Below are 27,144 nucleotides of genomic sequence, written 5' to 3'. Positions count from 1 at the left end.
CAGCATTTTTTTTTTTTTTTGAGTCAGAGTCTCACTCTGTCACACAGGCTGGAGTGCAGTGGCACTCTCATGGCCACCACAGCCTTGACCTGCTGGGCTCAGGCGATCCTTACACCAGCCTTCCAGGTAGCTGGTACATGCCACCATGCCTGGCTAATTTTTTTAATTTTTATTGTAAAGATGAGGTCTCGGCAACTTGGCCGGGCTGGTCTCGAACCTGTGGGCTCAGGCAATCTTCTTACCTCAGCCTTCCAAAGTGCTGGGATTACAGGCATGAGTCACCGCACCTGGCCTGTCCCTAGCATTTTATGTTTATTTTTTTCATTAATCTCCCAAAAGCCCAGTAATACAGGTCCTATTTTTTTTGCATTTTATAGATGAAGAGATTAAAGCTTAAAAAGGTTAATAACTTGCCCAAGATCCTAAGGCTGTTGGTACGTAGGACCTAGAATATTTTTTTCAGAACTTGTTTTTTGTTTTTTGTTTTTTTTCTTGAGTTGGAGTCTCACTCTGTCGCCCAGACTGGAGTGCAGTGGCCGCTCCTGGCCACCGCAGCCTCTACCTGCTAAGTCCGGCGATCCTTCCGCCTCGGCCTTCCAAGTAGCTGGAACTACAGGCGTGCGCTACCACGCCCGGCTGATTTTTTGATTTATTGTAGAGATGAGATCCTGCCAAGTTGCCCAGGCGGGTCTCGAACCCGCGGGCTCAGGCAATCCACTCACCTCAGCCTCCCGAAGTGCGGGATTATAGGTTGAACCACCGAGCCTGGTTCTTTTTCTTTTTTTTTTTTTTGAGTTGAGTTGGAGTCTCACTCTGTCACCCAGTCTGGAGGGCAGTGGAAATGCTCCTGGCCACTGCAACCTCAATTTGCTGGGCTCAGGCCATCCTTTTACCTCAGCCTTCCAAGTAGCTGGAACTATAGGCATGTGCCACCATGTCTGGCTAACTTTTTGATTTATTGTAGAGATGAGGTCTCACCAAGTTGCCAAGGCTGGTCTCGAACCCTCAGACTCAGGCAGTCTATCTTCTCACCTCCCAAAGTGCTGGGATTGTAGGTGTGAGCTACTGTACCCAGCTTTTCTTTCTTTTTAAGTCTGGAGTGCAGTGGCATGATCACAACTCAGTGCAGCCTCGAACTTCTGGGCTTAAATGATCCTCCCGCCTCAACCTCCCAAGGAGCTGGACTAAAGTGTATGCTACCACGTCCAGTTAATTTTCTTACTTTGTAGAGACTGGACCTCACTGTGTTGCCCAGGCTGGTTTCAAACTTTGGACTTTAGTGATTCTCCGACCTTAGCCTCCCAAAGTGCTGAGATTGTAGATATGTGTTCCCACGCCCACGGAAAGATTTTTTTTTTTTTGAGTCAGAGTCTCATTCTGACACCTAGGCCAGAGTGCAATGGTATGTTCATCGCCACTGCAGCCTCAGCTAGCTAGGCTAAGGCGATCCTTCCGCTTTAACCTTCCAAGTAGTTGGAACTACAGATACGTGCCACATACTCGACTAATTTTTTTTATTTATTGTAGAGACGAGATCTTGCCAAGTTGCCCAGGCTGGTCTTGAACCTCTGGGCTCAGGCAATCCTCTTGCCTCAGCTGAAAAGATTTTTAGTAGTTTCAGGAGTTCATGAAATATGCAGATAAGGTCTTGATAATATTGATAATATTCTATTTTAAAATTCTATAATACAGACTGCACCCAGCCTTTAAGAGTATTTTCGATACCCTAACTAGACTGCAGTCTAGTTTTCTTTACTTTGAGAAATCTGCAGCTTGTATTATTTTGGCTGTTAACACCAGTACTTTTAACTTGAGGAGAAAGCTACTGTAATGCTTTTGTTACATCTACACTGGTCATTTCTGAGATATTTTAAAATTTGAAATAAAGGCATTTTTAGAAAGTATGAACTAAATGAAGTGGCATTTCAGAAATGCTCTGTTTCCTGACTAGTCAGCATCGGTATATAAAACAACACTCAACCGACACAGTGACTCATGCCTATCATCCCAGCAGTTTGGGAGGCGGAGGTGAGAGGATTGCCTGAGCCCAGGGGTTCGAGACAAGCCCGGGCTACTTGGTGAGATCTTGTCTCTACAATAAATTTAAAAATTAGCTGGGTGTGGTAATGCAGGCCTGTAGTTCCAGGTACTTGGAAGGGTCCCCTGAGCCCAGCAGGTCGAGGCTGGGGTGGCCATGAGTGTGCCACTGCACTCCAGCCTGGGCAACAGAGTGAGACTCTGACTCAAAAACAAAAAACCAAACCAAACCAAACACACTCAGGGAAGAAAACTATATACTATTCAGTTGAGTAAGCAGAAGCTTTTGAAGTTTTTAGCTCAAAGGATTTCTTAAGCACCTGTGGATGACTTTTGGATGCATTATTGAGGAAATCAAGCTTTTCTAAGTTGAACAGTAAAATTTTTAAATTTATGTTTAGCACTAAAATTATTCATTTAAATTTATTTGCTTTAAAAAACTCTAGTGGTAGTTCCTCAGTTGCCTTTTTTGGTGCATGATAAAGTGCATAGACTTTATGATGATTTCAGGCACATTGAGTATCTTTTCATGTGTGATATTTTGAGTATTTTCTGTATGAAATCAAGTAGGAACCTTTAAGCATCGTGATAATTGTTTTGTGTCAGTTTTAATAAATGTGAAAGATTTTGCATCTTTTATGAAAATGAGATTAAAGCAATTTCAGGTTAAGTGTCCCCTTGTGGTCGGTTATAGGTGGACACCTGGTGAAAGTTTAAAGCCGTGTAAATTTTCTAGTCAGTTTGCAGTATGAGGAAGTTTGATAAACACTTTTCCCGAAAGCCCAGAAACGTCAAATGTCAATGGTCCTCTTGCCTGAGGGAGAGTGGGTTCTTGCCTAAAACAAAGCCTTTGTAGGTGAATAGTGTTTTAGTGTAATGTTAGCAATTTATGGAAATTAATTTTTCTATGATTGCTTTTATTTAGTAAGCACTTAAAATATGTTAATTGTATCTGTTAGTGAAGCATATGATGAGAGAAATGTTCTTATACATGAATTTGTGGATCCCCAAGGAGACAGAGTGACATTTCTGCAGACAGCCAACCTGGAGGCCAGTTTTTTTTTTTTTTTTTTGGTTGGAGTCTCACTCTGTCGCCCAGACTGGAGTACAGTGGCCGCTCCCGGCCACCGCAGCCTCGACCTGCTGGGCTCCGGTGATCCTTCCGCCTCCGCCTTCCAGTAGCTGGAACTGCAGGCGCGCACTACCACGCCTGGCTGATTTTTTTTGATTTATTGTAGAGATGAGGTCTCGCTGCCAAGGCGGGTCTCGAACCCACGGGCTCAGGCAATCCACTCACCTCAGCCTCCCAAAGGTGCGGGATTATAGGCTGAGCCACCGAGCCCGGCTGATTTCTCTCTCTTTCAAGTTGAATTGCCTTAACAGAAAGTTTAAGCTCTTTAGCGCGAGTCCCTAACTTTGTATATTTAATTCTGTTTCCCAACACCCAGACAAAATAAATAAAAAGCAAACTAAAACACCTACAAGCTGATTGGGCTCGGTGACTCAGTCTGTAATAAGCACTTTGGGAGGCCGAGGCGAGTGGATTGCCTGAGTCCGTGGGTCTGAGACCACCCCGGCAACTTGGCAAGACCTACCTCATCTCTACAATAAATAAAGTATTAGTCGGGTATAGTTCTAACTACTTAGAAGGCTGAGGTGGATGGATCACCAGAGCCTGGGCGACAAAGTGCAACTCCAACTCCCAAAAAACAAAAACCAAAAAACACCTACAAGGCACTTGGCTGAGCAACTGGTTGGTTCTTCAAGTTCCGCCTTGTGTGTGCCTTTCCTTGGGCTTGCTTTGACTTTCCGGAGCGCCTCTCCTTCCCTGGACCCCTTCCTCTTGCGTCCTGAAACCCTACTTCAGACAATTTTTGTTGATTTTTCTATACTTCAGGAGTAAAGGTACAGATTTCTCACATGCATATGTGTGCAGTGGTGATGTGTGGGCTTCTTGTGGACCCGCCACTTGCATAGTGAATGATGTACCCAGCACCCCCGGGTATCTTCAGTGTCTTACTCCCCCCCGTGTGTCCACGCGTGCCCGTGTTTAGTTTCCACTTGCAGGGGAGAACGTGGGCCAGGCACGGTGACTCACGCCTGTCATCCCAGCACTTTGGGAGGCGGAGGTGAGAGGATTGTCTGAGCCCAGGGGTTTGAGAGTAGCCCGGGCAACTCGGTGAGACTTCGTCTCTGCGATAAACCAAAAACATTAGCCGTGCGTGGTGGCGCTCACCTGTGGTACCATCTACTTGGGAGACTGAGGTGGAAGGATTGCCTGAGCACAGCAGGTTGAGGCCTCAGTGGCTGTGAGTGTGCCACTGCCCTCCTGCCTGGACGACAGAGTGAGACTCCTACTAAAAAACAAACGACATCAGTAACAACAAAAAACAAGGAAAAACATGGGATATTTACCTTTCTGTATCTGGGTAATTTCACTTGGAATGATAGCTTCCAGTTCCATCTATGTTGCTGCAAAAGACATGATTTTGTTCTTTTTATGACTGAATAGTATTCTATGGTGTATTTACGAGGATGGACCCAAAAAACCCCTATATTTATTTATAAAAAACTGTGTATTAATTCTTACATGTTTAAACTTGTCACCTTCAAAGTGCTCTCCATCTGTTGCAATCCACCTATTGAGACGCTTTTTCCACTGTTCCAAAATGAACGCATCCATTTTTGAACTCATCCATTTTGATGCCTTTTAGTGCTTCTGTCTTTTTTTAAAATACTTCATCTGAGGAAACAACAAAACTGCGGAACACTCAGTGCAGTTGGGGCAGGTGCACTCATCACAAAATGGGCAAACACTGAAAGAATCTCCCCCAAAAAATTTCACTGACGCCGAATGCAGCCTCTCACAACAGCACTAACTGGTACACTGATGCCAGTGGGTTCCTAGAATACTCACCTAATGAGTGCAACCTTTATTACAAGGGGCCCACCTTCCAAAAGTTAATTCCAGTTTTTGTGGGACCCCCATTGTATACCACATTTTCTCTATCCAGTCGTCCATTGATGGCACTTAGGCTGATTCATATCTTTGCTATTGTGAATAGTGCTGCGATGAACATTGGCGTGTGGGTGTCTTTTTGATATAATGATGAAATACAACTTTTACAAACACTCGTTCTGCCGAGAGTGATTTGTTTTAAGGTAGGTATCGCATACCTCATAAGATGAGGTGAATAATAGCCACTCTGTTTATTGCACCCATTAGGTGCTGGCCCTATTCTAAGCACATCTCATATTTAATTCACTTAATCTTAACAGCAGCATCTTGATAAGTATGTTCACTTTGTTTTCAAGCTGGAGAAGTTGAGGCACAGAGGGCTTAAGTAATTTATCCAAGTGAACACAACTAGTAAGTTGTGTGTTTTGGACCCCTGTGTTCTGGCTCCAGCATGTTCACTCCTGTTACTGCCTGGGCTGCTTGACCTGGCCCTTTTCTTCTGTTGTTGACTTGCTGGTTGTGTTAGTTTCTGAGGGCTACTGCAGCAAAGCACCACGCAACTGGGTGGCTTTCAACAGCGGAGAGCTATTCTCCAACCATTTTGGAGGCCGGAAGTCTGACCTCGAGACGTCAGCAGGGCCGTGTTCACCTCCAGGTCCAGGGAAGGCTTCTGCCTTGCCTTTTGCAGCTTCGAGGGCCCCGGGTGCTCCTTGGCCTGCTGGCAGCATAGGCCCGGTCTGCCTGCCTCCCATCTCCTTGCGCCTAGGCATTTTACTGTCAAGCCTAGGAATTCTCCCCTCCTGTCCCCTGTTCTGAAGCCACGCCTGCATTTCAGGTGTGTGTTAGGCAGCACTCCACTCCCCAAAGAGGTCTGAGACACGGGAGGTGATGGAGACCTGAAGTCTGAAGCTCTGCGGCGACCGGGTTGGCTCTTCTGGAGACTTCTGGGGAGAATCTTGGTGTCACTCTGGTCTTTGCCTCCCTCCTCGCTGCCTTCCTTTCTGTGTGTCACTCTGTCCATTCCTCTTTGAAGGACAGTAGTCGTTGGATGTAGGGTTCACCCTGAACCCAGGATGATTTCATCTCAAGATCCTTCACTGACTACATCTGTAGAGACCCTGTTTCCAGATAAGGTCATACTCTGAGGCTTCAGGTGAGCTGAATCTCGGGGGGCACTGTTAAGCCTGCTACATTAGTATTCTTTACTCTTAATTTCTGTGGGTTTGTTTAGAAATAAAACCTGGAATTTACTGTTAGTCCTTCACCTTCTGAAACCTGTCCTCCCCAGGGAAAAGCCCAAGAAGCTTTTAAGGTGTCGATGTGCAGTGTGTGTGTTGGCTCTCATGCTGTCTGCTGCATGTCTTTCTTTCCAGCTGTCCTTCCTTGCTGCCCCGGCAGCTCCTGCAGAGCCTGCGCTGATGGGGTGGTGGGGGGAGGCCTGCCGTCACCTGGGCCCAGACAAGGGAGACCTGGGCAAAGGAGCCTCCCAGGACCAGAACCAGATGGGCATCCTGGGGGATGCATGGGTGGGCAGGAACGCTACTGGGGTCACTTTACAATTAGGACAGACAGGCCGGGTGCGGTGGCTCCAGCCTGTGATCCCAGCCCTTTGGGAGACCAAAGTGAAGGGTTTGTCAGAGCCCACGGATTCGAGGACAGTCTGGGCAGCTTGGTGAGACCTCATCTCTACAATAAATCAAAACATTAGCTGGGCGTGGAAGCGCATGCCTGTAGTTCTGGCTACTTGGAAGGCTGAGGCGGAAGGATCACTTGAGCCCAGCAGGTCGACGCTGGGGTGGCCATGAGCGTGCCACTGCCTTCCAGCCTGGGCGATGGAATGAGACTCCAGCTCAGAAAGAAAAAAATAGGACAAATAATTTTGATTCCTTAAACTGTGTCGAGAAGCCCATGTGGTAGGTATTTAAAAAGCTTTTCTTTGAGCATATTGGCAGCGATTGTTCACTGATCTGCTGGTTTATGCATGTAATGAATTTGCCCTTTTACAGCTTCAAGAACATGTTGTCAGTGTGAATGCTGTCTAGGTTGAGTATCCCTTATCCAAATGCTTGGGCCCACAAGCATTTGGGATTGTGGGTCTTTCCAGATTTTGGAATGTTTGCATTGTTACTTAGCAAACCAGATAACTAACAAAAGTCCGAGATGCTCCCATGAGCATCCCTTGAGAATGGGATTAGGATTTCCAGCCCGTGTCCTTCTGTTTATCCATGATTCACTATATCCCTCCTTTCCTCAAAGTTTTCGATTAGCTCCTAGAATTCTGCTGCATTTATATTATTTGCTACCTTAATAATGACTTTTACTGGGCTCAGTGGCTCAGTCTGTAATCCCAGCACTTTGGGAGGCTAAAGTGAGAGGATTGCCTGAACCCAGGGGTTCGAGAACAGCCTTGGCAACTTGGCGAGACCGCATCTCTACAATAAATAAAAAAATTAGCTGCGGTGATAGCCTTAGTTCCGGCTCCTTGGAAGGCTGAGGCGGAAGGATTGCCGGAGCCCAGCAGGTCAATGCTGGGATGGCTGTGAGTGTGCCATTGGACTCCAGTCTGGGTGACCAAGTGAGACTCCAACTCAAAAAATAATAATAATGACATTTAACATGTATTGATTGTTGCTCACATGACAGGTACTTAAGCCTTACAGAGGCCCTGTCAGTGCCCCTACCCATGTTGCAAATGAGACCCAGAGAGGCTGTGCCTTGTCTGTGCTCACACACCTTCAGAGCCCTGAGCCCACTGGAGGCCGGGCCATTCTTAGAGCCCAGTGCTTCCTGGCCTGGCAGTCTGCCATTGGTAAGCAGGAGCTCAGACTCACCACTCATCAGGGCCTGAGTTCCTTTCAAGGGACACATCACATGTGTCCTGTATGCTTTGTCCCAGGCCATCTGTGTTGAAGGCTTCAACTCCATTAGAAGTGAGTAGACCCTGTGGAGAGTTTCAGGCAGAAAAGGAGGCTGCCCCTCTTCTCCCAGATGGAGCTGTAATTGTCCACAGGGAATAGAAGAGGGACGAGAGCACTACTGTGCAGTTGAGGTGACTCCTGCAAAGACCAGAACTTGGCAGAGTGTCACACCACATTGATGGAAACGTCTTTAATGATGTGGTCCAGCCCGAACCTGCTCTCTGCCTGTGTGCCAAGTACAGTTCAGACATTTCGGCTCAAGTTCTTGTGGTGTTACGTTGATGGTCTTAGAGTTGGTTGGGATGTGACTGAAACTGCCCTGTACCACATGCCCTTACAAGACTCTGAATCTTGAGATCATATTTCTGTGGGTCATAGTTTTTTTTGAATCGGAGTCTCACTGTCACCCAAGCTGGAGTGCAGTGGCATGCTCTTGGCTACTGCAGCCTTGACCTGCCTGGTCAGGCAATCCTTCTGCCTCAACCTTCCGAGTAGCTGGAACCACAGGTGTGCACCACCATGCCCAGCTAATTATTTGATTTAGCAAAGAGTTGGAGATCTCACCCAAGTTGCTCAGACTGGTCTCAAACCCTGGGGCTCAGACAGTCCTCTCCCCTCTGCTTCTCTGAGTGTGGAAATGGCGGGTGTGAGCCCCACACGCAGTAGACCATGGCCGTCGATGTCCTTTTTGCTGCTATTCTGATACTTCCTTTTTCACTCCTGCTCCCAAGTTATTTTATCTTAAGCTGCTGTGATCAAGAAAAGCAAATTAATTAGAGGCTGTACAAATAAATAAGAGCAAATAAGTTTGAGAAGGATGCACAGGATCTCTTGGGAGCACATGCGTTGAGCTTTAGTGTATAAACTTGGTGCTGCATTAAGTTTTCACCAGATCAGTGGCATTATGTCTGACATACTTAAAGTATTTGCTCCTTTTTTAAACAGAGAAGAAGATACTGAAAATGAAAATGAAAAGAAAATTTGGTACTACAGCACAAAGGTTCAGCTTGCAGAATTAATTGACTGTCTAGACAAGGATTATTGGGAAGCAGAACTTTGCAAAATTCTAGAAGAAATGCGGGAAGAGATCCACCGGCACATGGATGTCACTGAGGACCTGACCAACAAGGCTCGGGGCAGTAACAAGTCCTTTCTGGCAGCAGCTAATGGTGAGGGGTGCTTTCTTGTTTTTATGTTTGTTAAACCTGAGCTCTACTCTTAGAAAATACTTTTGAGGTTTCCAAGTACAGTCATACACTGCTTAACGGTGGGGATACATTTTGAGAAAAGTGTCGTTAGGTGATTTCATCATCATGTGACCGTGGCATAGTCCCAGTGCTCTTGCGCATGCCTGGATGGTGTCGTCTACTGCACACCTGGGACATGCGGTGTAACCTGCCACTCCTGGGCTGCACACCCGAGCAGCACGTTGCTCTGCTGAGTACTGTAGGCAGTTGTAACACAATGCTAATAAGTATTTGTGTGTCTACACATAACTGGTACAGTGAAGGTGTGGTATAGTATCCTCATGAGACCACCATCACGTGATGTCTGTGGTCCATCACTGACCAAAGTGTGAATTAGGGGTGCTGTGGATTTTAGTGGTTTGTTTTTTGCCTTGGCCATTACTAATATTCTCCAGATGGTTAATTTGTTTCTTTAATTCAGTAAGTATCTTATTGAGCATTTTTGGCAATCTTCGTTTTAATTACTCTTTTTTTTTTTTTTTTTTTTGAGTTGGCGTCTCACTCTGTTGCCCAGACTGGAGTGCAGTGGCATGCTCGACCCACTGAGCTCTGCCAATCCTTCCACCTCAGCCTTCCAGGTAGCTGGAACTACAGGCATGCGCTAGCATACCTGGCTAATTTTTGATTTATTGTAGAGACGAGGTCTCGCCAAGTTGCCCCGGGTGGGTCTCAGGCAATCCACTTGCCTTGGCCTCCCAAAGTGCTGCGATTACAAGCTGAGCCACCAAGCCCAGCCTAATTATCCTGTAACTTTAGAATAGTTTAGATTTATACAAAAGTTGCAGAGCTGAGGCGTGATTCCCACTCATTCTGGATTTGGATTGCTCCTCTGCTTAATGGTTTACGTGGGCAGGCTACATTGTTACAAGTGATGAACCAATTTGGATCCCCTGTTGCTAATTCAAGTCTGTACTTGATTCAGATTGCCTTAGTTTGCGCTTCTGTTCAGATTTATTTGTTTATTGAGTCTGTACTTGATTCAGATTGTACTTGATTCAGATTTATTTAGTCTGTGCTTTATCCAGATTGCCTAATGTTCTTTTTCTGTCTCATGATCCGTCCTAGATACTCTATATGGTGGTTAATCATCATGCCTTCTCTAGACTGTTTCTCAGACTCTCCGTGTCTTACGGTTTTGAGGAGTGCTGGCAGGATTTTTGCAGGGTACCCTCCTTAGGGGTTTTCCCAGCTTCTTCTCATAGGTAGCCTAGGTTATGGATTTGGGGAGCAGACCACAGAGATGAAGTGCCATTCTAGTCGAGAGTATGTGCTCTCACCGTGGCCTTCACTGACGATGCTGACTCTGGCTGCCTGGTTGAGACAGTGCTGATCCGTCTTCCTCATGGCACAGTCATTCTCCTCCAGTCCCCCAGCAGTCTGCTGTTTGGAAGCAAAAGTCACTGCATATGGCCCATGCCACGGTGGCTATGTCTGCAGACGTCATGTGGAATTTTTCTGCACAGGAGATTTGTTGATTCTCCATTTATTTTTTCCCATCATTTATTTCTATCAGTGTAGTCATGGATATTTGTTTTATTCTTCAGGTTATAACTCCATTCTACCTTATTCTGCTTCTCAACTCTTTGCTTTTCTTTATTTTATTTATTTATTTAGATACAGCGTCTCACTCTGTCACCCACGCTGGAGTGCAGTGGCATGATCAGCACTCACTGTACCCTCAAACTTCTGGGTTCAAGCCATCCTCCCACTTCAGCCTTCTGGGTAGCTGGGACTACAGGTGCTACCGCCATGCCCAACTAATTTTTTATTTTTGTAGATATGGGTCTTGCTATATTGCCCAGGCTAGTCTCAAACTTCTGTTTCCAGTGCTCTTCCCACCTCAGCCCTCAAACATGCTAGGGTTACAGGCATGAGCCACTATGTCTGGCATGCTTTCTTATTTTTTTTTAAAGTTATAAGTGCATATGGTATCTCTTAGAAGTTTAGATAATACAGATGGGTATACAGTGAAAAGCGAGCCGGTTTCCTTCATAATCCCCAGCCTTTTTCCAGAGGCAGTCTTGGATTGCTGTTGCTTTCTTTTCCTGCCAGATATATTCTGTTCATGTTTAATAAATATCATGGCCAGTCCTTCCTGGGTATCCTCAGGGAATTGCTTCCAGGACCCTCTATGGATACCAGAATCCAGGGATGCTCAAGTCCCATTGAGAGTTCCCCATGGGCCTCACTGATGTGAGAGTCAGCCTCTGCATCCATGGGTCCTGCACCCGAGAACACAGTGTTCTCAGTCAGAGGTTGGTGAATCCAGGTGTGGTTTCCACATACACAGAGGCCAACTGTGGTACCTTTTAATTTTAACTCAGATGGAATGATTAGGTAAGATTCTGCAAGTATGCTTTTGCCTGGTTCTGTTCTTCTGCATACAGTATCTGCATACATACAATTCTGTTAATTTTCCCCATTCTTCATTTGTTTAAAAATAGAGTATTTATCTTTCTTTTTCTTTTTTTTTTTGAGTTGGCGTTTTACTCCATTGCCCAGACTGGAGTGCAGTGGCCGCTCTCGGCCACCGCAGCGTCGACCTGCTGGGCTCTGGCAATCCTTCCGCCTCAGCCTTCCAAGTAGCTGGAACTACAGGCATGCACTACCATGCCCGGCTAATTTTTTGATTTATTGTAGAGATGAGGTCTCGCCAAGTTGCCCAAGCAGATCTCGAATCCGCGGACTCAGGCAATCCACTCACCTCAGCCTCCCAAAGCGCTGGGATTACAGGCTGAGCCACCGAGCCCGGGTAATAGTTGTATTTCATAAATATATTCAATTCAGCTGTATTTAAACTTGTTCTCACATACTCTACATCAGTATCTATTTATTTATCGATTTACTTTTTGAGTCAGTCTCACTCTTCCCCAGGCTGGAGTGCAGTGGCATGATCACAGCTCACTGCAGCTTCAAACTCCTGGGCTCAAGCAGTTCTTCTGCCTCAGCCTCCTGAGTAGCTGAGACTACAGGCGTGAGCACCACATCCAGCTAATTTTTTGACTTATTATTTTTTGTAGAGGTCAGGTCTTGCTATGTTGCCCAAGCTGGTCTTGAACTCTTGGGCTGAAGTAATCCTTCCATCTCTGCTTCCCAAAATGCTGGGATTTACAGGTGTGGCCTCTATGCGTGGCCAGGATCTATATTTATCATTAAAAAATAACCAGCAGGACTCGATGGCTCAGCCTGTAATCCCGCGCCTTTGGGAGGCTGAGGTGAGTGGATTGCCTGAGCCCGCGGGTTTGAGACCTGCCTGGGCAGCGAGACCTCATCTCTACAATAGATCAAAAAATCAACCGGGTGTGGTAGCACATGTCTGTAATTCCGGCTACTTGGAAGGCTGAGGCGGAAGGATCTCCGGAGCCCAGCAGGTCGAGGCTGCGGTGGCCGGGAGTGGTCACTGCTCTCCTGTCTGGGTGACTGAGTGAGACTCCAACTCCAAAAAAAAAAATAATCAATTAGCATAGTAGAATTGTGCTTGTTTTCTTTTATATATATATATATATATATATATATATATATATTTATTTATTTATTTATTTTTTGAGTTGGAGTCTCTAGCGCCCAGGCTATAGTGCAGTGGCATGCTCATAGCCACCCCAGTGTAGACCTGGACTCAGGCAATCTGTCCACCTCAGCTTTCCGAGTAGCGGGAACTACAGACGCACGCTACCATGCCCGGCTAATTTTTTATTTACTGTAGAGCGAGGTATTGCCAAGTTGCCTGGGCTGGTCTCGAACTCGTGGGCTCAGGCAATCCACTCTCCTTGGCCTCCCAAAGTGCTGGAATTACAGGCTGAGCACTGAGCCTGGCCTCCTGTTTATATTTTTAAGATTTTCACAATGAGCATCTTATATAATGAGTAGTTTAATTCAGCATGGAATATATTTTTTAAGTTACTTAAACCGGCTGGGTGGCTCACACCTGTCATCCCAGCACTTTGGGAGGTGGCCGTGAAAGGATTGCCTGAGGTAGGGGTTCGAAACCAGCCTGGGCAACTTGGGGAGACCTCGTCTCTACAATAAAGAAAAAACATTACCTGGGCATGGTGGCGTACTTCTGTGGTTCCAGCTCCTTGGAAAGCTGAGGTGGAAGGATCGCCTGAGCCCAATAGGTCGAAGCTGTGGTGGCCGTGAGCGTGTCACTGCTCTCCATCCACCCAGTCAGAGTGAGACTCTGACTACCAAAAAGAAATTGTTAAACCTTTTGTTGTAATGGAGATCAGCAGCAGGAGCTTTGAGCTTTGGGTTAGGTGTGTTCTTAAGGGCTTAGACAACCCAGGCCAGAGTACGTGAGGCTGCCTGCTCTTACCCTCCTAATAGCACACGGGTTTAAGTCAGGTGAGCTGTACCTTGGAGTTAATGGTGAGATCTGGACTCCAAAATGACAATGACACAAATATTTTTGTCTTTCATTCCTTTTTTTTTTTTTTTATGAGTTGCAATCTTATTCCATTGTCCAGGCTGGAGTGCAGTGGCATGCTCACAGCCACCCCAGAGTTGACCTGCTGGGCTCTGGCGATCCTTCTGCTCAGCCTTCCAAGTAGCCGGAACTACAGGTGTGCAATACCACGCCCAGCTAATTTTTTGATTTATTGTAGAGACGAGGTCTCACCAAGTTGCCTAGGCTGAACCTGAGCCCCTGAGCTCAGACAGTCCTCCTTGCCTCAGCCTCCCAAAGTGCTGGGATTACCGACGTGAGCCACTGCGCCTGGCCTTCCTTTTCCTATTTAGGGTTGGTGGTTAGGGTGCAACGCCAACCTGGCACTAGAGGAGGAGGGATACTCAGGAATTGAAAATTGACAGGGAGGAGAAAGGAGACGCTTGTTTTCGTGCGCCTGCTGTGGACTAGTGCCCAGCTAGGTGTTCACAAGTCTTTCATTCTCTCAGCAGCTTTGTAAGGAGCGCACTGGCAGTAAATTGAGCATGCAGGTAGAAGAATTCCCCATTAAAACACCAGCCCACTGCTGAGCCCTTGTTTGCTCTCTCTGGTAACCAAATTTTTATGTGTGATAGTCAGTTTAGGACCATCCAGTTCAGGTGAACACCCCAAATAATATATAATGGTGTTCTTTTCTTCCTTCCTTCCTTCCTTCCTTCCTTCCTTCCTTCCTTCCTTCCTTCCTTCTTTCCTTCCTTCCTTCCTTCGAGTCGGGATCGCCCTCTGTCGCACAGGCTGGTCTCAAACTCTCAGATTCAGGCAGTCCTCCTGCCTCGGCCTCCCAGAGTGCTGGGATTATAGGCATGTGCCACTACCCTTGGTCCTAACAGTGTTCATTAACTTGGGATTTTATGAGATGAAAACAGCAGAAACTGCTGGCGTTTTGATAGTAGCCAAGGATGATTTATAGAGCCTTTTTTTTGTTTTGAGTTGGAGGCTCACTTTGTCGCCCAGGCTGGGGTGCAGTGGCACACTCACGGCCACCCCACTGTTGACCGCAGGGCTGCTGATGATCCTTCTGCCTCAGCTTTCCTAGTAGCCGGAACTTCAGGTATGTGCTACCGTGCCTGGGTCATTTTTTATTTATTGTGGAGATGAGGTCTTGCCAAAGTGCCCGGGTTGGTCTCGAACCTGTGGACTCAGGTAATACACTTACCTCGGCCTCCCAATGTGTTGTGATTATAGACTGAGCCTCTGCACTTGGCTCAGGCCCTTTTTTAATGACTGACTTGGCAGTAACCTCTCAAGTAACATAATTGCTTTCAAGTTTTTAGCCTTCTCACTGGCACGGAGCCTTATACCTATAATCCCAGTACTTTGGGAGGGGGAGGTGAGAGGATTGCCTGAGCCCAGGAGTTCGAAACCAGCCTGGGTAACATGGCGAGACCTCGTCTGTACAGTGGCCGCGAGTGTGCCACTGTACTCCAGCCTGGGCAACAGAGTGAGACTCTGATTTAAAAAAAAAAATTATAGCCTCCTGGTTATACTCTGTCACCCAGACTGGAGTGCAGTGGCCGCTCCCGGCTACTGCAGCTTCGGCCTGCTGGGCTCCGGTGATCCTTCTGCCTCAGCCTTCCAAGTAGCTGGAACTACAGGTGTGCACTACCACGCCTGGCTAATTTTTTGATTTATTGTAGAGATGAGGTCTCACCTGCCCACGCGGGTCTTGAACCCGCGGACTCAGGCAATCCACTCACCTCAGCCTCCCAAAGGCGCGGGATTACAGGCTGAGCCACTGAGCCCGGCTCATTTTTCCTTAATATTTTATGAAAATTTTCAAATATATAGAAAGGTTGAAAGAATTATACTGTTTTCAGTAGTATTTGGCTTGGCAAAAAGAAAAAAAAGGGATTATACTGTTCATTATCTGGATTCTAGAACTTAAACTATTTATTGTACCTGTAAATACACAGTTTGCTCTATTTGTCTTATTGTATATTTTTATAATAATTATGCTTTATAATGCTTTGTTTTCCTTATTTGAAGGAAATTTGTTTTTAGAATACATTTTTCTAAGTAGAGATGGTTTCTAAAACCTGGTAGATTAATTCTTTCTGTTTAGTTTTGAAATATTCATGAAAAGTATAGCCGGGCTCGGTGGCTCAGCCTGTAATCCCACGCTTTGGGAGGCTGAGGTGAGTGGATTGCCTGAACCCGCAGGTTCAAGACCCGCCTGGGCAACTTGGCGAGACCTCATCTCTACAGTAAATCAAAAACTAGCCGCGCATGGTAGTGCGTGCCTGTAGTTCCAGCTACCTGGAAGGCTGAGGCGGAAGGATCGCCAGTGCCCAGCATGTCGAGGCTGTGGTGGCCGGGAGCGGCCCCTGCACTCCAGTCTGGGCGACAGAGTGAGACTCCAACTCAAAAAAAAAAAAAAGAAAAGTATACAGTATGCCTATTTACTATGGATCAGATACAGCCTAAACTCACTATTTTTTATTCCATTTTTTAAATGTTTTTCTCTCCTCTCAGCTTTTTTGGTCTCTTTCTTATGGCTATGATTGCCATGGTTTTTGGAACCTAAACACACTACACATTGATGGATAAAAACATATATACTTGATAGAGGGGTAACAGAGCATATTTGGAATTGGAACCTTCCAGGATATCTGAGCACTGTGGTCCTCCTGCTGGTGGCTTCCATCTCACTTAGATAGCCTGAACTCCCCAGGCCACGTGACAGGCAGTGCAGTCTGTCCTCGTCAAGTCATACTGGCAAGGTGGGAGGAGGCGAGCTGCTTGGTTGAAGAGTTTGTGGCCAGGGGTCAGGATGGAGCTGTGCTTGGATATGAGAAATAGTGTCCCTGTGAGAAAAAATGGTCATTCGATTTTCTTTTTCCAAATATAAAGTCCTTTAACAAAATGTGACACTCTCATTAGCAAGGTCAGCAGGGGTATGTAAGCTGGGTATGTAAGAACTTAAAGGAAGTAAGGAAACAGTGTCCAGAGGGGTCCTGGGATGACTTGGATGACCAAGAGGACAGGTTCCTTCTGCATGGGGTTGTCCTTCTGTAGCTGCTGCCTCAGGTCTTGAGATCCATTGGCTCGGAACCCCAATGGGAGGAGAGTGGGGAGTGCGCCAGATGCTCGGACATCATTAGTTACCTTATCAGAAGGGTCGATGTTTCCCAGCGATGCTGTCACAGGTTTTTCTAGTCCTGGGAAGTAGGCTAGATTCCTACAATTGAAGGAATCCTCACCAGAATAAAGGTAGCGAACACTTCGTGTATTTATTTAGCTTTCTTTTCGTGGTGTAATTCATTTTAAAGACGTGGGCACAATTCAGGATTAGGTACATAAGTGGTACAGGTGAAGTTTGGGCCTCCCTTTGGTTTGGGATCAGATGCCTTTTGCTGTTATGTGCTCTCCCCTCACCTCAGTAGAGAACATTTAAGCAAGGAAAATGTAAACAAGGAAATCTGAAGACCCCACGAGGAACCCCACAGGTCTGCTGGTGATTGAAGTGTTTCTTCTTACTCACAGCAGGGTGCTCTCATGGGACAGTTTCTTAGTCTGAATGCTTCAGTAGGTGCGAGGACCGCAGATACCTGCATACATTGTAGCTAATGAGAGCCGGTCTCTCACTGTCAGAGAAAGAAGTCACAGATGACCTGGGGGCAGTGCTAGAAGGAGCCACACACAGAGATACAAAAATGGGCACTGTGTGTGTCTATGGGTGGGTCGTTCCTTAGCTCTGCTGGCCGAGAGATCCCAGGAGCAGCCACACTCCAGGAGTATCCAGCACCCCTAGAGCCCAGATGGCGACTTCTCAATATCCTTCTTCAATGTATAAAGTGAACAGAGGCTCCTTGGAGAGGTGGCAGCGTCTAGGGCTTGGCAGATAGAAGGGGCGTCTGCAGCACCTTGTAATACTGGAAGGCGACAAGTACTGGAGGGATGCATGAAGGGGTGAGATGTGTCAGAAGCACACTGGACTCCGAAGAGTCCCTGCTGCTCACAGTGGAAGCGAATGCACTGAAACAAAATTCACCACAGTAGTCTTGGATTATAACCCCAAGAAGAGAATTCGTATCCGTGAGCCCGTGAGCCCATGCTCACTGACTCTGTGCTCGGCACTCCATGGTCTGCACCTGCTGGAGTGACCCTCTCTCCACGCTGAATGAGGGTTAGCACCCTTGGGGACTTTGTGGCTTTCACTGCAATTAGGGGCAGCGTTCTGAAATGAGGAAACTTGATGAGATGGGGGCCTGTAGAGGTCAGGCAGCCTCCCCAGGTTCACACAGCTGTCTCTGCGCTCTGCACAGGGTCCTGAGTCTCTAGATCACCACATGTGCTGCCCAGACTGTGACTCCATGTCAGCTTGCAGTTTGGGTCATATGGCAGAGGCTGTGGCAGCCATCTATACCACGTCTCAATGTCAAAAGATAGACTAAGCCAGGCATGATGGCCCACGCCTGTGATCTCAGCGCTTTGGGAGTCAGAGACAAGAGGATCGCCTGAGCCCAGAGGGTTGGAGATCACTGTGGGCAACATGGCACAGCCATGCCTCTACAATAAATGAAAAAATTAGCCAGACCTGGTGGCATGCTCCTATGATTCCAACTGCTTGGGAGGCAGAGACAGGAGGATTGTCTGAGCCCAGCAGGTAGAGGCTGCGGTGGCCCTGAGTATACCATTGCATTCCAGCCTGGGTGACAGAGTGAGACTCTGACTCCAAAAAAAAAAAGGTAGACTAATCTTTCTTTCTTTCAACAGTAGAGCCTGTAACTAGCATGTGATTTTTAGAAGTGAAAGTGCCCCAAATTGGTTGAATTATCTAAAGAAAATTTTGTTATGATCTTGATTCTTATTTCATAGGTCTAATGCCTTTAACATGCTTAGCTTTTCTCTGTAGTAGCTTGTTTTGAAACTCATAAGTGGCATGTGTAGTGCTTTTATATTTGGTTATAGATGGAAGTAAATTTTTGAATTTGTTTTCATTATAGAAGAAATTTTGGAATCCATGAGAGCCAAAAAGGGAGATGTTGTTAATGTTAAAAGCCTAGAAGAAATGGAAAAAGACAAGAATGAGACTGAGGACAATGACTGTAACGATGCTGAGAAAAGCAGGGATGAGTTTGAAGACCAGTCTTTCGAGAGAGACGAGGACAGAACGCCGGATGATGACCCAGAGCAAGGAAAACCCGAGGGTAAGCAAGTTAATTATTAAAGAGAGACATGTCTTCAGGGTTATTGTGAAGCCTCCAGTCTTGCAGAATGATAAGGAAGTTTTTTTATTGTAGACAGCTTAATTTTACATTTCTAGAGAGATTCGGACACACTTGCCCTCATGAGAGGCATGGCGCTTGTCATGAGTCTCGTGTGCGAGTGGCTTTACTGTGGTGTTCATTCATGTCTCTGTTTGTATAAGCTGCCATCTCCCTGTGAGATTTGTTGGTGAAAATTGCTATTTTTATACCAGACATCCACTTTTGTATGTGCTAAGACATGTTCACTTTTATATTAATTTCTCAAACATTTAAAAAGTATTAAATATTCTTAAATACTTTGGATGACCTGTGGCAGCAGTATCCCAGAATCCAGTTGCTCTAAGATGGCCATCACACAGAAGTGGGGTTTTTGGTGACTGTTTTTAGTCGTGGATTGAATGTGGCCATTTGTCCTAAAGCATTCTTCAAGAATATCTTTAAAGTTTTGTTATGCATTTTACTGTAGAGCCAACTGAAGTTGGGGACAAAGGTAACTCTGAGTCAGCAAATCTTGGCGACCACACCACAGATGCTGCTTCAGAAGAGACTAGTCCCTCTGCAGGCAAGAGCCCCATGGGGGATCTCTCAGAGGTCCATGATAGCAGCAACCTGGCCGAGAAGAAGGTGGCCCCTGAGCTCCCCCCGGATGTGCCAGGTACAGGGCAGTGTACCAGGGCCTCTGCCATGGGGCCTCCCTGTGTCAGAGAGCCACATGTCACCGCGCATCTTGAAGCATGCCATCGCGCTGCCTGCTTGCCGTGCCATCCCTGGTTGTAAATTGTCACCTAACATTTGGAGTTTGGCGAATGTCCTTGCAGCTAGTGCTTGAAACTCATCATAATTCTCATGCTTCTTAAGCTGCATTTAGCTGTTTTTGTTTAAAAGATTTATTTGTGTATTTTATCACCAGACCATAGCGACAGATCTTTTGGTTTTAGTTACTGATGTACTAATGACTAATGTTGAGTGACTTGACCCTTCCAGTTCTGCATAGACTAACCAATTAATTTTATGTTTGCATGGGCTCATGTAATTTTTAAAACATTTCAAACCATAGTGTTCTGATTGAAAGTCATCACCACAAAACATTTTTGTAAGGTATATTTTTTCATAAAAATGTAAGTTAAATAGTAATTCATATTTTAAGCTTTTTAAGATTAAAATTATACTTGAAGTAAATTATGTGACGCCAAGAATGCCATCATGCTTTTCTTTTTGCCTTTTTTAAAAATGAAAAAGAATTTTACTGTAGGAGCTATGTATGTTTTTCAGAAATTTCAGATGAGCAAACTAAGAAAATGTACACTGGTTATCCTACTAAAAACCAAGAATCATAGTTAATGCCTTCATGGAAATCCTTGAAGAGCCTTTCTCTGTATCTGAGAATATTGCCTGTTGTTACACTTTGAGTGTTTCTATGGCTGCGTTTTATGTGGGACGTCATTCTGGTGTGTTGGGAACACGAAAGCTCTAGTGTCTGAAGACGTGTGTTCTAAGTCCACGACTACTGTTGGGTCAGTGTCGTTTGATCTTTCAGACCTCAGCGTTCCTGTTCCGCAGTGTGAGGGGTTGGGGCCCACAGTTGTTCCTGTGGGGACCGCTTCCTGCGGAGTGCTTCTCAGCAGCGTGAACGCACAGTGTAGCATCCAGGCCACGTATCGGACTGTCACTGTGAGCTCCGGAGGAATGTCGTCGCTCCATGCTTTATGCTGGCGAGAGACTGGTCACTAAGGCGAAGACGAGTTGGGAAATGATGCCATCTGGTGAAACAGATAAGGATATATGTTTTGCTAGTCTGGAAAAGAAAAGGCTTGGCATTGAGGGCTGGGGTGGAAGTTAGGCAGTTGTCCTCAAATACTTGAGGGGCTCTAGTGGGGTGGGCTTGTGAGACTTGTATTGAAATGTAGGCTATGTCATGTGAGTCGAAATTATAGTGAAGAGTATTTTGCTTAAATATTTACAACTTTCTTAAAGGCTGTTTAGTAATAAATTCTCCTTCGCTAGAGACTTTCAGTAGACATCTGATAGCAGATTATTTCAGTGAGAGTTGTTTATTGAATGGACTGCAGAAATGCAGAGGTTTGTAATTTGAGTGTATAATTTCATGGTTAGACCTCTAGGTTCTGACCAGTTTAAAAAATGCATGTTATCCTGACTTTTACATATACAGTTAAAAGTTTGAAAATGGATTACTTACCTACATTATTTCAAAAATAATGTGGAAAAATTTTTCATTTTTATTGGATTCATGATTACATTCTTTTTTTTTTTTTGAGTCGGAGTCTCACTCTGTTGCCCAGACTGGAGTGCAGTGGCCGCTCTTGGCCACCGCAGCCTCAACCTGCTGGGCTCCGGCGATCCTTCCTCCTCAGCCTTCCCAGTAGCCAGCATTACAGGCATGCGCTACCACGCCCGGCTGATTTTTTGATTTACTGTAGAGATGAGGTCTCGCTGCCCAGGCAGGTCTCGAACCTGCTGGCTCAGGCATTCCACTCACCTCAGCCTCCCAAAGGTGCGGGATTACGGGCTGAGCCATTGAGCCCGGCTCATGATTACATTCTTAGAAAGTACTTTTAAAATATCCTTTCACCCTTAAAATAGAGCAATACTGGCCAGGCACAATGGCTCATGACTGTAATCCCAGTACTTTGGGTGGCGGAGGCGAGAGGGTTGCCTGAGCTCAGGAGTTTGAGACCAGCGTGAGCAACATGGCAAGACCTTGTTGTCTCTACAATAAATAAAAAACACAGCCGGGCGTGGTGACGCATGCCTGTGGTTCCAGCTACTTGGAAGGCTGAGGTGGGGGGATGGCCTGGGCCCAGCAGGTCGAGGCTGCGGTGGCCATGAGCGTGCCACTGCACTCCAGCCTGGGCAACAGAGGGAGACTCCAACTCAAAAAATAAATATAAAAAAATAAAATAAAATAGATCAATACCTAGTATAATCCTCAGCCTTCCTAGTGTGTTTGTATATGATTTAGCTTTGTTCTTAAACCAATCTCAGTTGAGTCATAACCATGCTTAGATTTTGGCAGGCATTTGCTTTGCCAGTTTATTCGTCTCTCATATCAAAAGGTACATGTCCTTTTGTTATTAGAGTAGTTTAAGGAAGAAACTGTAGTCCTAGTAGTGTCTGACTTACATTTTTAAAGAGTGCCACTTTATATTGAGCTTTAGGATTGTGCCTCGCTTGTGCTAAGTGCTCGGCAGACGTTGTATGCTCCAGGGCGGAGGGTGAGGGGAGAGCCTTACAAGAAGAGAGTCATAGGGTGAGTGTACTGCACTGCACATTCACTGATAGAAGCTGTGAATCACCCTGGTTCTTATATGGGAGCCATTTGTGGTTAGACTTTGCGGGTCTAATAGTGCTTTTGTGTGTGTTATGGAAGTGTGTTTAGATGAGAGCTGGACAAGGACTCTCAGAAGAGCCTGGGATGGGAGCAAGAGAGTGAGTGGTGGCCTCAAGGCGTTGGTGTGCTGGCAGGTGGGCTGCGTGCTGAGGGGGCCTGGCTCTGGGGTCACTCTCTGTTCTCTTCATGCATAGCCTGAAAGCAAAAACTTAGAAACCCACACTTCTCAAAACTCAGAAACATTTTTAAAGACACAATTAAACATCCCACACCAAATTTTAAAGAGGAATTTGGTACTTTTATAAAGTAGATAGCCATTTTTTTGTTTGTTTGAGTAGGAATCTCACTCTGTCACCCGGGCTGGAGGATAATGGCCTGCTTACGGCTACTACAGTTTTGACCTGCTGGGTTCAGGAGATCATTCTGCCCAAGCTGTCCAAGTAGCTGAAACCACAGGCCTGCACCACCACACCTGGCTATTTTTTTTTTTTTTTGACTTGGAGTCTCACTTACCCCACTTACCTCAGCCTCGACTTGCTAGGCTCTGACAATCCTTCTGCCTCGGCCTTCCAAGTAGTCAGAACTACAGGTGTGTGCTACCATTCCTGGCTAATTTTTGATTTATTGTAGAGATGAGGTCTCGCCAAGTTGCCTGGGCTGGTCTCGAACCCGTGGACTCAGGCAGTCCATTCACCTCAGCCCCCCAAAGTGCTAGGATGACAGGCTGAGCCACTGAGCCTGGCCTGAGTTTTTGATTTATTGTAGAGATGAGGTCTTGCCAGGTTGTCCAGGGTGATCTTGAATCCTGGAGTTCAGGCAATCCTCTTGCCTCCGCCTCCCAAAGTGCTGGGATGATAGGCTTGAGCCACCATGCCTGGCCAAGATAATCCTTTTAATAGGTTAAGACCTGACTTAAGAGTTTATTAGTGGGATACACTGGTGACAAAAATAGATACAGACTGGGCCTTCGGCGACATCGTGTTCTAATGGGCAGTAGGCAGACCTGACAACAGAGTCAACCTTCAGAGAAGATTCTGTGCGTTCTCCTGTTTCTTTCACTCTCTGTGCACTCATTTCTTCAACAAATACTTATTGAGTGCCTGCAGTGTGCCTGGCAGTGTGCTTGGCGCTTTGCAAGATTCTCTGGAGCCTTCTCTGATGCCGTCATGTGCAGAACTCACTGTGCTCAGGGATGAGAAGTATGGGCAGAAGAATGTGGTAAGAGAATTAGTCTGAGCAGGTTGAAAACAGTAGCCATGAGAGAAGGCGTCTCATTTGGTTTTCTTTTCTAAATGTTCAGAATGTGTTTAGACAACTTTTTTTGTTTTGTTTTGTTTTTGTTTGTTCTGTTTTGTTTTGTTTGAGTTGGAGTCTCACTCTGTCGCCCAGACTGGAGTGCAGTGGCCGCTCCCGGCCACCGCAGCCTCGACCTGCTGGGCTCCGGCGATCCTTCTGCCTCAGCCTTCCAAGTAGCCGGAGCTACAGGTGTGCGCTACCACGCCCAGCTAATTTTTTGATTTATTGTAGAGATGAGGCCTCGCCAAGTTGCCCAGGCGGGTCTCAAACTTGTGGACTCAGGCAATCCACTCACCTCAGCCTCCCAAAGCGCGGGATTACAGGCTGAGCCACCGAACTTGACTGCAGGTATCTTTTTTATAGAACGACCTGAGTTCGTATGGGTATAATCCCAGTAGGGGGATTGCGGGGTCATATGGAAGGTCAATTTTTAGGACTTTTAGGAGTTGCCACACTGATTTCCACAGAGGCTGCACTAGTTTACACTCCCACCAACAGTGTGGAAGTGTTCCCTTTTTGCCACATCCTTTCCAGCATCTGTTGTTTTTTGAGTTATTGATGATGGTCATTCTGACTGGGGTTAGGTGGCATCTCAGAGTGGTTTTAATTTGCATTTCTTTGATGACTAGTGAGACTGAGCATTTTTTCATGTATTTGTTGGCTGCTCGTATGTCTTCTTTTGAGAAGTATCTTCATATCTTTTTTTTTTCACATGAAAAGTTTTTAGTTTATTAAGCTGGTCGTGAAAAATCCAAACAATGGCCACAGATACCGTCACTGCTCATCTTTAGTCCTTTGCCTTTTTGCCGGCACCAACATTAGCCTTTGCAGTCCCCCTGACTGTCTTCCTTCTGTTCTTGCGTTCCTTTTGCTGCTTCCTTGAGGTCTCTCCTCATACGGGCCATGACTTGCAAGTTCATGTTTGGGTTCATTTTTCTTTGCATAATCCAAGGAGTCATAAATCACGCCAAAGCCAGTTGTCTTGCCCCCACCAAAATGAGTTCTGTATCCAAATACAGAGATGACATCTGGTGTTGTCGTGTACATTTTGGCTAGTTTTTCCCGAGTTTCTGTCTTAGGTACTGTTACCTTTCCGGGGTGACCATTTTTTTCCGTTGAAGCAGACGGCTGGTCATGAATTTTCTGTTCCGAATAGTTACTGTGTTGTTCACGATGGCTGTCGACCCTCAGGTAGTCAGGGAGGAAAAGAGCGTGTCTTCATATCTGTAGCCCACTTTGTAATGGGGCTGTTTGTTTTTTTCTTTTCAGCACATTTGCGTTCCTTGTAGATCCTTAATGTCAGGCCTTTGTCAGACATGGAGTTGGCAAATATTTTTTCCCAGTCTGTGGGCTGTCTCCCTGCTCTCTTGATGGATTCTTTGGCTTTGCAGAAGCTTGGCAGTTTAATGAGGTCCCACTTGTCTATCTTATCTCTTATGACCTGGGCACTTTGGGTTTTGATCAGCAATCGGTTGCCGGTTCCAACTTCCATAAGAGTGTCTCCTGCATTTTCTAAGGTTCTTACAGTTTGAGGTTTTACATTTAGGTCTGTGATCCATTTAGAGTTAATTTTTGTGTATGGGGATAGGTAGGGGTCCGTTTCAATCTTCTGCATGTGGTCAGCCAGTTTACCCAGCACCATTTACTTGAATAGGTTCTCCTCTCCCCAGTAGTGGGTGGTGGAGGCTTTGTCGAAGATAAGTTGGTTGAGAAGTTGAGGTTTTGCTTCTGGAATCTCAATTCTATTCATTGGTCGATATGCCTGTTCTTGTACCAGTACCAGGCTGTTTTGATTATTGTAGCTTTATAGTATAGTTTAAAGTCTGGGCGTGTGATACCTCCTGCTTTGTTTTTTTTTTTTTTTTGCTGAGGATTGTTTTGGCTATTCTTGGTTGTTTATGTTTCCATATGAATTCCTGTATTGTTTTTTCTAGGTCTGAGAAGAATGTTGCTGGTAATTTGATGGGTATTGCATTAAATCTGTAGATTGCTTTAGGTAAAGTGGACATCTTAACAATGTTGGTTCTTCCAGAGCATGAGCATGGAATATTTTTCCACTTTGTGTCATCTTTGATTTATTTGAGCAGTGTTTTGTAGTTTTCATTGTAAAGGTCTTTTACATCTCTGGTTAGGAAGATGCCAAGGTATTTCTTTTTTTTATTTTTTTGTGGCTATTGTAAATGGAATTGTGCTTTTTATTTGGGTTTTTGTTTATTATTGCTGTGTAGAAATGCGATTGTCTTTTGTACATTTATTTTCTACCCTGAGACTTTGCCAAAGTCTTTTATCAGTGCCAGGAGGTTTTTGGGCAGATTCTCTTGGGTTTTCAAGGTATACAATCATGTTATCTGCAAAGAGAGATAACTTGACTTCCTCTTTTCCTATCTGGATAACCTTGATTGCCTTCTCTTCTCTGATTGCTCTAGCCCGCACTTCCAAAACTATGTTGAAGGAGAAAGGGCGACAGTGGGCATCCTTGTCTTGTTCCAGTTTTCAGTGGAAGTTGTTTCAATTTTTGTCTGTTTAGGAGTATGCTCCTTGTGGGATGCTCGTAGATGGTTTTTATTATTTTGAGGTATGTTCCACCTATGCCTAGGTGTTCGAGGGTTTTTTATCAAGAAGGGGTGCTGGATATTATCAAAAGTTTTTTGCATCTAATGATATAATCATGTTGTTTTTGTTTTTACATCTGTTGATGTATTTAATTATGTTTACAGTCTTACAAATGTTGAACCAGCCTTGCATCCCAGGGATGAAGCCTACTTGGTCAAGATGGATGAAATTTTTTTCCCATTAAAAAATTTGGATATTATTAATTAATTAATTATAAAGATGTGGGGTACAATTCAGGGCTAGGTATACAAACATTGATCAATGAAGGTGACGGATGATTTTTGAGATGTGTTGTTGAATCTGATTTGCTGTTATCTTGTTGAGAATTTTAGCATCTGTGTTCATCAAAGATATTGGTCTGTAGTTCTCTTTCTTTGTTGCATCTTTACCTGGCTTAGGTATCAGTGTGATGTTAGCTTCATAAAATAATTTGGGGAGAGTTCCATCTTTCTCAGTCGCCTGGAATACTTTCAGTAGGATCCGTGTCAGTTCCTCCTTGTATGTTTTGTAGAATTCAGCTGAAAAGCCATCTGGTCCAGGGCTTTTTTTTGTTGGTAGTTTTCTTTTAATGACATAATCAATTTTCTTGATTTAAGTTATTGATCTATTTAGGGTCTCAGTGTCTTCTTGGTTCAACCTAGGGAGTTTGTGTGGTGTCAGGAAATCCTCCATTTCCTTTAGGTTTCAAGTTTGTTTCCATACAGTTGTACATAGTAGTCTCTGATAGTCTTGTATTTCTTCAGGGTCAGTTGTGACTTAATCTTTTGTGTTTCTGATTGAGTTTATTTGGGCTTTTTCTCTCTTTTTCTTGGTCAGTCTGGCTGGGGACCATGTATCTTGTTTATCCTTTGAAAGAACCAGCTTTTTGTTTCATTTATTTTTTGTATTATCTTTTTATTTTCAATGTCCTGAATTTGGGCTTTTATTTTGGTGATCTGGATTCTTCTGCTGAAGTTGTTAGGGTTTTGGTGATCTTGCATTTCTAGCTTCCTTAGATGACTTGTTAGGCTGTTAACTTGTGATCTTTCCATTTTCTTCATGTGTGTTTGTAAAGATATGAATTCCCCTCTTACT

At 45.2% G+C, this 27,144-nt stretch overlaps 1 protein-coding gene across 1 annotated transcript in view; it reads left to right on the top strand.

Moving 5' to 3' along the window:
* BPTF (bromodomain PHD finger transcription factor) overlaps positions 1–27,144 on the top strand; it is a 115,614-nt gene that overhangs the window by 3,982 nt on the left and 84,488 nt on the right. The window contains exons 2-4 of the mRNA XM_021708068.1: positions 8,860–9,083; positions 18,549–18,752; positions 19,279–19,467. Coding sequence (XP_021563743.1) covers positions 8,860–9,083; positions 18,549–18,752; positions 19,279–19,467 — 617 coding nt within the window. The remainder of the gene's footprint in view (positions 1–8,859; positions 9,084–18,548; positions 18,753–19,278; positions 19,468–27,144) is intronic.

The sequence above is a fragment of the Carlito syrichta genome, unplaced genomic scaffold (genome assembly GCF_000164805.1).
Source record: "Carlito syrichta isolate Samal-C Ts95f unplaced genomic scaffold, Tarsius_syrichta-2.0.1 Scaffold130550, whole genome shotgun sequence".
In the NCBI taxonomy this organism is placed as follows: Eukaryota; Metazoa; Chordata; class Mammalia; order Primates; family Tarsiidae; genus Carlito; species Carlito syrichta.
The sequence above is the reverse complement of the archived record's forward strand: the minus strand, read 5'-3'. Positions and strand labels throughout refer to the sequence as shown.